This window comes from Armigeres subalbatus, unplaced genomic scaffold (genome assembly GCF_024139115.2).
Source record: "Armigeres subalbatus isolate Guangzhou_Male unplaced genomic scaffold, GZ_Asu_2 Contig174, whole genome shotgun sequence".
Taxonomy (NCBI): Eukaryota; Metazoa; Arthropoda; class Insecta; order Diptera; family Culicidae; genus Armigeres; species Armigeres subalbatus.
In genome coordinates this window covers 1-11,143 of record NW_026942550.1, presented here as the reverse complement: position 1 = coordinate 11,143, position 11,143 = coordinate 1, and the positions used below count along the sequence as shown (strand labels likewise).

The window sequence follows — 11,143 nt, the reverse complement described above, 5'->3', positions numbered from 1 at the left end:
ACTTGGCACCAATAACCAGATGTATCCAGATAACGAGTTACAGCACGGGTAGCATAGGAGGCGCAACATCAAAACACCCTCAATTCACAGAGCATAAGCAGATAGGCCGATCAATGGAAGAACGTTGAGAACACGAGACAACATGTTTTCCAAGAAGGCAAAGGACCAGTGCACAGCATAAGAGATAAGTAGAAGAAGTGCACGCCCACGCTTCTGAGTTCAACTAACCGGATGCCTACCCGGCACAAGACGACAACGACTTGCTGCATAGATAATGATGTTAGGAGAATAGTAGTGATAACGAAGTGCTAGAGTTAATAAATACGGAACAATAAAGAGAATTCATTCATTCTGTTGTTAGCCTTGTAACTGGTAGTTTAGTTTTTTTTAAAAACCTTTTCTTCGTAATCCCTACGAAAACTGGCGCAGTCGGATCGGATGTGAAAGTAGTGCAGTGACAGTGAAAGTGTTGTGCTTCAAATCCACGAAGGTATATCGGAGGAGTCGCAGGCGCATCCGCAGTAGCAGTCACGCAAGGACCGAATAGCATCCCGGGAATCCACGGAAAACGAAGGAACATCGAAATCAGGATCCCAAGTCGAAGGTTTATCGACTACAGCTCTAGACGGAATCGACGGATCATCGAGAACGGCTGGATTTAAATGTAAGTTATTAATTTTTACTAATATCTATCTTTTACCCCTAACACTAGAAGTAGAATATAAGAATTAGCTAACAAGTGCTTGTAGAACAGTGAAAACTTAAGAAATTTTTTTTTTGATGACCTAGTGCTCAAGTGAAAGAAAAAGTGAATTTTTTTTTTTCTGTAAAAATATATCTGCCTAAAAGAGAACCTTTCTATCCAATTTATATTATTTTCTCTCTTTTCTTACCAATATATTTTACACTACTTTAAACAAAATGGATCGTTTTGACGCAGCTCGAAACATTCAAGATCAACCCATTGATGATCTTCAAAGACAAATTAACGAGCTCGCGCAACACCTTTCAAACCGCGATGCAGAGCTCGCTCAACTCCAAATTCAAGCTGCTCAAGCAGAGCAGGTAGCTCAAGCAGCTCAACTAGCAGCCCAACATAATTCCAATCAAGGTACTGCTCCTAGCAGAACCGAATGTATTTTAAAATCGTTGCAAACACCGCAATCGATTAGGGATCTCCCTTGCTTTGATGGAAATCCCATAAAATTAAATTCATTTATCAGAGCCATTGAAAATTTGATGCCTGTCCTTCAAGAAGCACAAGGCACTAGTATTTATAGAGTTTGGATTCAAGCAATCCGCTCTAAAGTCATAGGCGATGCTGATAATGTATTAGAATTATACGGCACTGATCTTAGTTGGGACGAAATTAAGAATAACCTCATCACGCACTACAGTGATAGACGAGATGAAGTCTCTTTGACAAGAGATCTCTTTAAATTGACCCAATTAGGAAACATAGATGATTTTTACACTAGAGTTTCTCACATTTTGTCTTTGTTAGTCAACAATTTAAATATATCAGAGGCAAATCCCGCCGTGAGAACAGCTAAAATTGATTTTTATCAGCAAATGGGACTTAAGGTATTTTTAGCAGGTCTAAAAGAGCCTTTAGGATCTTTGATCAGAGCGCGTACTCCCAATAGTCTCAAAGAAGCTCTCAGATTATGTACTGAGGAACAAAACTTCAATTACTCAAAGTTTTCTTCTAAACCAGTGCAAAACACTCCACCGAATATTCCACCAAAACAATTTAATCCGAGAAATAATCAGATTTCAACTTTCCAAGCCCTTCCACAAAGATTTGCTTTCCAACCCTTCCACATTCAAATCAAATAACAAATAGAAATGTATTTCAACAAAATCAACCTCTACAAAGACCCCAGTTGCCTAATCCATTTCAAACGAATCAATTCCAACCAAAACCTTTTGCACAAAGACCACCACATTCATTCCAACAAGTTAACAATTTCCAAAGACCACCTTTTCCGAAACCAGTACCAATGGAAGTTGATCATTCTCTAAAAAGCAGACACATAAATTATATGAATAGAAATTCTCGCCCCAATATCAATTACCATATGAATGAGAACGCCATACAAAACTTCATTGACCCTTACGGTTTATACCATTATGATCCATACTATTATTATTCAGAGGACTATCCACAGTTCTCCTACCAAGATGCAAAGCCGATTACCTGGAAGCATCTTCTTCCAAGCAACCGACAACAGAAATATCAGAAAACAATGATAGCAGCAATAGTGAACAAGCGGTCGCTGACGATTTAAATTTTCATCAGCGCACGGAGGAATCTATCGGGACGTAAGCAATTGCATTCCCTTCATTAGGATCAACACTAGTAAAGGACAACTGAAATTTTTAATTGATACAGGATCAAATAAAAATTACATTAGTACTAAACATGTTAATTTGGATAAATGCAGATTCACTTCCCCTACTGCAGTACGCAACGTTCATGGATCTCACACAATCAACCAATTTGTTGAATTCAATCCGTTTTTGAAAATTCCAAACACCGAAAAGTTAACTTTCTATGTTTTTGATTTTCACCCATACTTCGATGGTTTGATTGGTTATCAATCATTACAAAAATTAAATGCAGACATAATTACTTCAAAAAACGTGCTTAGGTTTCCTACCACCACAATGCAAATGTTTAGGAAATACCCACAAGCCACTAAACTTCAACTAAATGCAAATGAAACGAAAGCTATCAACCTCTCAACTCATTTGGAAGACGGAGATTTTTTTTTAGAAAATGATTTCGAAGTACATCCAAATGTATTGATACACTCCGGATTGTACTCTGTTTCAAACTACACTACTCAAGTCGTAGTTAGTAACCTTTCAGATGAAACGATTGATACAAACGTTTCAGAATTACTGAACGCTGACTTGATGAATTTCGAAGCATGTACACCTCCTCAATTTAAATCAGAGAGACTACTCTTCGATCAACTACGATTGGATCATTTGAATAAAGAAGAAAAATCTAAGCTTCTACAATTGATTTCCAACTATCAAGACGTTTTCTACATCGAAGGAGAAAACTTAAGTTTCACAAATGCCGTGAAACATAAAATTAAAACAAAGGATGATCTTCCGGTTTACACCAAATCTTATAGATATCCTCATTGCCATAAAGAAGAAGTACAAAAACAGATTAATAAGATGTTAGATCAAGGTATAATTCGCCATTCAATTAGCCCTTGGTCTTCTCCCATCTGGATTGTACCAAAGAAACTAGATGCGTCTGGCAAGCGGAAATGGAGACTTGTTATCGATTACAGAAAACTCAATGAGAAAACTGTAGATGACCGTTACCCAATCCCAAACATAACAGACATACTAGACAAACTTGGTCGCAGCATGTATTTTACAACGTTAGATTTAGCATCTGGATTTCACCAGATTGAAGTTGACGAAAAAGATATTGAAAAAACTGCTTTTAGCGTAGAAAATGGACATTACGAATTTGTTCGAATGCCATTTGGTTTGAAGAATGCTCCATCGACATTTCAGCGTGTCATGGATAACATTTTAAGAGAGCACATTGGAGTTAGATGCTTAGTATACATGGACGATATCATCGTATTCTCCACTAGCCTTCAAGAACATACGGAAAACTTAGCAAAAATTTTTAAAACACTTCGGAATTACAACATGAAGATTCAGCTGGATAAAAGCGAATTTCTTAAAAAAGAAGTATCCTTTTTAGGCCATGTAGTTACTCCAGAAGGAATAAAGCCAAATCCTGACAAAATTGATGCCATAAAAAATTGGTCCCTACCTAAAAATGAAAAAGAACTTAGAGCATTCTTAGGAGTTCTAGGGTACTACAGAAAATTTATTCGTGATTTTGCAAAAATAGCGAAACCACTTACACAACAGTTAAGGAAAAATGAGAAACTACAACATACAAAAGAGTTTATTGCTGCATTCGAAAAATGCAAAAATATTCTACTCAGCAGTAACATTCTCATTTATCCTGATTACGAGAAACAGTTTATCCTGACTACAGATGCATCAAAATATGCAGTAGGAGCTGTCTTATCACAAGGCCCAATTGGCTCAGATAGACCAATAGCCTTTGCATCTCGTACATTGACTGTAAGTGAAGAAAATTACTCTACAATCGAAAAAGAGCTACTTGCAATTGATTGGGCTTGCAAATATTTTCGTCCATATCTCTTTGGTCGCAAATTCATTCTCTACACAGATCATAAGCCACTTACATATGCTCTGAATCTGAAAGACCCTCATAGTAAACTAATAAGATACAAACTAAGACTTGAAGAGTTTGACTATGAAATGAAATACAGACCAGGAAAGCAGAATGTAGTAGCAGATGGTTTGTCACGAATAGTCCATGACATCAATGTCATTGACGATGCCGACAATGAAAGCTCTTCCGATAATGATACTATGCATTCAGCCGATACTGATGACGGACAATATATTCCGATGACTGAGATACCCTTAAACTATTTCAGGAATCAAATTATTTTGAAAATTGATAACGAAGATAAAGAAGTTTACGAAGAAATTTTCCCTAAAGTTTTTAGACGAACAATAAGCAAAATCCATTTTAGTATTCCACATGCCATACATATTTTCAAAAATTTCATGCACCCTACCCGGATTAATTGCATTATGTGTCCAGAAAATGTTATTAATACGCTTCAGATTGCTTACAGGAATTACTTTGGAAGGAATCCTCAGTTCAAGGTAAAAATTACTCAGAAATTATTACAGGATCTAAAAACGTTGGAGGAACAAAACAACATCATCGAAGAAACCCATAACCGAGCACACCGAGGAATCGAAGAAAATCACAACGTTATAGGTCAAAAGTATTATTTCCCGAAAATGAGGTCTAAAGTTTCATCCTATATAAATCTTTGTAACCCTTGCCTAGAGAATAAATATGAAAGAAAACCCTACAAAATCAAACTAGATTTCACCCCAATTCCTAAGAAACCATTAGATATTCTTCACATAGACATTTTTATCTCCCAACCAAACCTTTTTCTGTCCGCTGTCGACAAGTTATCGCGATATGCAATGTTAGTACCTATTAAATCTCGTTCAATTCCCGACGTCAAACGTGGTTTAATAAAACTTATATCTACCTATGGAACGCCGAAAATGATCGTTTGCGACAACGAAGTAGCGTTTAAATCCGTCGAAATACGTGGTATTCTACAAAGATTAGACGTAGAAACGTATTTCACACCAAGCGATCATAGCGAAGTGAATGGAATTGTCGAAAGATTCCATTCAACCCTTAGCGAAATCTACCGTTGCATTAAACATAAATATGAAGATTTGTCAAACAAAGAACTTTATAAAATTTCCACTATGATGTATAATGCAACAGTACATTCCGCAACTAACCTGAAACCAATCGAAATATTCTATGGAGTAAAAGAAGGTGAAGAGAGGCCTTTGAATCTCGATAGAATATTAGATAATCGGAACACTATTTTCGACGAAATCATAACTCGCCTTGAACTCCATCAAAAGAAAACATTAGAACCAAAAAATAAATTTAGAGAGATGGAACCACATATGGCCGAGAATGAAGAAGTCTACAATAGGATCCAAGGTATCAAAAATAAAAGAAAACCTAAATTTAAAAAAGTTTCTGTTAGATCGGATAGACGTAAAACCTTTATTGATCATAGAAACATTAAAATACATAAATCAAAAATCAAAAGAAAAAGGAAACTTAACTAGCTTCCTTTGCCCCTCTGGTCAATCAAGGTCAACGTAATTTTTGGATGTTAATTTCTCAATTGTAATCGAAGCAAAAATTTGTATCTCTTCTTTCAGAATGTTCACCTCACTATCAATTCTAATCATCACTTCATGCATTGCGCACGCAGACATACAAATACACGACCTCACTCATAACCCAGGACTACTCATGTTACAAAACGGTAACAGCTTGATAAAAACAGGACATCACAAAGTTTATCACGAAATAGACCTGGACAAATACGCACCATTACTAGACAAAATTCACAACATCATCAACGGACTTAAAATATTCCCCAACTTCAAAGACATGACGGACCTACTCCAAGATAGATACCTAACAGTTGTTAACCAATTTCACAATTTGTATCCCAAGAAGAGAGAAAAACGAGGCTTGTTGAATTTCATAGGCACAGGTATCAAACTTATTACAGGTAACTTAGATGAAAACGATCTAATCCAGATAAATAAAGATATTAACGAACTCAGGCGTTCGCACAACAAAATTATCAGAGAAAATAATGTTCAAGTAGAAATAAATAGACAGCTTCAAGATAGAATCAATAAAATTATAACAGTAGTTAATGAACAACAGGAGCTCATAAAAAAACAAATTATTTACGCACGACAGGAAGTACTAAATAAAAAAGGATTGAATCAAAATTTTACTGCTCTCAGACAAGCCTTCAAAGTCTCTCATCATTTAGAAATTATGAAAACACACTTCGACAATATTTTTGAAACCATTCAACTTGCAAGATTAAATGTAATATCTAAGAACTTTTTAGAGCCTCAAGAATTGAAATTCGTTATTGACAGGTTAGAAGAACAGAACATAACCTTACTTAGCGTAGATCAGGCTTATGAATTTCTTGGAATAAGAGCATTATACAACAAAGCAAAAATATATTTCATTATACTCGTTCCCCAAATAGAATCTAAACCATTTGACAATTTGCTACTAGAACCACTTCCAGTAGGAGATAGGGAAATTAAGCTTCCATCGACAACAGCGATTACCAACTCAGATGCAACGTACTTCACCAAAGGGCCATGCCAAGTCGTAGAACAAAATACAATATGCGACATAAAGGATCTCATCAATGTTTCAAACGACGAATGTTTTTCCAAATTACTGAACGGACTTTCTGCTAAATGCGTTTTTACGGAAACAGTAAACCAAAACCGCATCAAGAGGTTAACCGACAACCTCGTTATTATCAAGAATGCCACATCAGCGAATTTTTCAACAAACTGCCAGCTATCCAGCAGAACTCTCATCGGAACAAACTTAATCCACTTCAGCAACTGTTCTGTCACAATCGATAATCAAACATTTAGCAGCCTGGAATTTCACCACGCATCACCCGCATTAATTGTACCCCTCAATGGTTTGAAAATAGACGAAACACATTTTGAACCAGTCATCTCCCTGGAGAGACTTCACAAACTCAATCTAGAGAATAGGAAGCAACTTACAGTGCTTGGAGTTGATAACGTTTCCCAGACATATGCCCTGGCAGGAATTTTCTCTATTAGTATCATTCTAGGATGCGTGCTGTTGACGTACATCGTAGTTAAAGCAAAGCAGCACCGGATGGTTCAAGTAAGGTATATACACAGCAACGAAATCAAGTCAAGACCAACCAAGAAGAGTGTTACGAATCCAGAACATTCGAATCGGGACGATTCGAACTCGGGGTAGGAGCAGTTACAAATAAGATTGCCCCTTTTCACCACTTGGCACCAATAACCAGATGTATCCAGATAACGAGTTACAGCACGGGTAGCATAGGAGGCGCAACATCACAACACCCTCAATTCACAGAGCATAAGCAGATAAGCCGATCAACGGAAGAACGTTGAGAACACGAGACAACATGTTTTCCAAGAAGGCAAAGGACCAGTGCACAGCATAAGAGATAAGTATAAGAAGTGCACGCCCACGCTTCTGAGTTCAACTAACCGGATGCCTACCCGGCACAAGACGACAACGACTTGCTGCATAGATAATAGAAAGTGCTAGAGTTAATAAATACGGAACAATAAAGAGAATTCATTCATTCTGTTGTTAGCCTTGTAACTGGTAGTTTAGTCTTTTTTAAAAACCTTTTCTTCGTAATCCCTACGAAAACTTATATATATATATATATATATATATATATATATATATATATATATATATATAGATTACTCAATATGTCTTCTGTTAGGGCTTTTTATACAATTTGAAAAATATTACCGCTGTAACTATTTTTTCGAAATTATTTTCCAATCATCCAATCTAATTTCTCAGTCAAAATCGTCAACTATTATGGATCCGTGGCCACCGCACACATTACGGTCAAAATAATCCATTAGACTTATGCTGCAGACAATTCAACAAAGTGTGTTGTTTTTTCGACTTTAATGTTAGCAAATTAGTTTTTAAAAATAGGACTAAGTCAAACAATCAGTCTGTGCAATTTATAAGTTGAAGACGATGTGCAATAAATAAAAATAAATAAATAAGATTAATAAAAGATCAAAGCTTGCTGTCAAATAGACTATTTGCTTAACTCTTTGAAGTCTTATTACTTGTATTGTACTAGTTTTGCTGATTACCTGGATTTAACAAACTACATCTATCCAGATGCCATTTTCTCTATTTATCACGTTGAATCTGAGTTCTATTGTGATCTTGACTTATCATGCTGAACCACTGAAAAGAATAATTTATAAGTGTTCAAACTAGAGCTTCTAGTGTATGAATCATATTTGGGATATTAGTCAAAAGACACACTGTTAATTTTATTTATGGCATAATCCATGAACATTAATAAGCTTGTATTATGAATTGTTTTGTTATTTTACACTCTATTATATTACATAACCCATATGAAGCAAGTACTGAAGTGTTTCGAATGGATGAGTTACATTGTTGGAAGAAAATTCCCTATATATATGTAGCTAAAATGCCTCAGCTTTGTCATTTCATACAGCGATACATTATAGGCAGAATAATAATCAATCAAATTTGTTTGTACATACTGTTGAGTTTTGCAAGATTTGAGCCAGGTCGGTAACCATATTGAATTCGATAGACTATTTTACTCAAGCTCAAGGACAATTTCGAGATCTTACAACATCTAATATGCCTGGATTTGAGACGCAAGTGAAAGACAAATACTCGGAGGACATAACTGGGTTGATGCCGGTTGTCCCGGCTTCAATGGCCTCGATTGATTAGGTAGACCATTTTATTCAAACTCCAAAACAATTTGGAGATCTTATAACATCTCATGTGGCTGCGTTAGAGAAGCAAGTAAAAGACAAATATTCAAAGGACATAACTGGGTTGATAGCGCGGCAGGGGACATCATGGAAACCTTGGTTGATTCGGTAGATTTGATTTTAGTTTCAGGGCATTTTGAAGATCTTACAACATTTCATAAGCCTGGAATTGAGACGCAAGTGAAAGACAAATACTCAGAGGAAATATTTGGGTTGGTACCGAGGCTGGGGACATCATGGAAACCTTGGTTGATTCGGTAAACCATTTTACTCAAACTCTAGGACAATTTAAAAATCTTATAACAATAATGAAATCGTTTGGTAGCTGAATGCAAACGATTTCATTATAACATCTCATATGCCTGCGTTTGAGAGGCAAGTAAAAGACAAATATTGAGAGGACATAACTTGGTTGATACCTCGGCATGGGACATCATGGAAGCCTTGGTTGATTCGGTAGACCATTTGAATCAAATTCCGGGACAGTTCGGAGATCCTAGTACATCATATTTTATTATCACATATGTTTCGTGTATAGTTTATATTTATTTTAACAAGTTCATAGAAGACAACATACTTGAAAACATTTATTGAAGCTTCATACATCCTGTAGTATATAAAACCAATATAGCCATTTGAAAATGTAGTTACAACGCTAATCATTCTCTTCTCTATATTTATTATTTTCCTTGTAGCCATGCTAACGTGATCGAAACGTTTTTCAACGTTTTGCCAACTTTGGCACCGCCCTCAGGAATTTTGGTTCGGTCGGAGTAAAGTCGGACAGTCTATGGGCAAGTCGTACTGTCCAGCAGTCGTACAACTTGCCCACAGACGGTCCGAATTATAGACACTATAGGTTCCATAGACGAGCGCAGGAACGGTTGGGTCATTTCGATTAAGTGTGTTTTTCCACTTTTTCACAGTGTACCACGTGAATTTGACGTCACACGCTCCGTTGCTTGGATTGCAATCGTGACGTCATGCTCGTTTGGCTACACTAACTGAAAGTTCGTTTGGCTACACTCGCCTTCGCCTCAGCTCGTCTATGGAACATATAATAACTATAGTTCGAATTTACTCCGACCGAACCAAAGTGTGTTGAAATTACAATATCACACAAACAGAAAGGAACCGAACACCAAGTACGTACGAACTTATTGGAAGCGGAAGTTGTTATTCATTTTCTTAACATTCATGAACGACACGAAAAACCAAAAACCTATGCAGGTACCACTCCAAGGAGTATATTTACTTTGAAGTCGATAGGCTCTTTCAGGATACCTGCTGACTTCTCTACCTTTGGACCATCTTTCAGAGAACAGCTGATTTTTCTCAGGTGATAAAAAAATCTCGTACTCACTTTATCGTCTTTTCCCGGTCAGCTTAGTCGGGCTAAACATCTTACAATTTCGAACAGCCGTGCGTGCCGTCTAATGACCATCAGGCATCAAAGCTTTCACGTTCACACCATCCAACCAATATCGCTTTCCTTGTCCACAACAGGACCAGAGAGAGGCGAGCTAGTTTTCCCCGGTGGCTGCTCTGGGGAAAATTGCTGCATTCAGCTACCAAACGATTTCATTATTGTTTCCATCATCATCATCATCATCATCATGTCCCCTCCCTCTCCCCCTTTTGTTGTTGGGGAGTCATAAAATTCATTATCGTCATTATTCATCTCTTGGGACCGTTGTGCAGCCGAGCTTTTTCGTTCACGGGCTTCGAAATTGACATATCTCACCAAGCACGGCTGCGCTGGACCCTTGATGATCCATCCACGTGAAAGAATGCGCTTTCACTAACAGCAAAGTGCACTGGCAGTGTGGTGGCAGTTTATGAAAAACAGTCTCGTCGAGGAGGATGAGCCTATACTCAAGAGTGGCTAAGTAAAATGAGCTTAGGATAAAAATACCAAGGAAGGGTGGTTGATGTTTTGATGGTGGCAAATAAGCTGGTTCTGTTGGATGGGCTGCTTCTTCCTTGGTTCTTGCTTAGTTAGGTATATATCAAGTCGTTTAACATTTAGCGCATTCGTTCCTTTAGAGATCAATGGGGAAAGTAGAAGCCATTGTGATGTTTCTGT

General features: G+C 37.0%; 1 protein-coding gene across 1 annotated transcript; it reads left to right on the top strand.

Moving 5' to 3' along the window:
- The first annotated feature begins 204 nt into the window (after positions 1–204).
- On the top strand, positions 205–7,790 carry LOC134203290 (uncharacterized). Its single transcript, XM_062678162.1, has 2 exons — positions 205–664; positions 5,860–7,790. The coding sequence occupies exon 2, from the start codon at positions 5,861–5,863 to the stop codon at positions 7,487–7,489; it is 1,629 nt and encodes a 542-aa protein (XP_062534146.1). The 5' UTR covers positions 205–664; position 5,860; the 3' UTR covers positions 7,490–7,790.
- Positions 7,791–11,143: the final 3,353 nt, after the last annotated feature.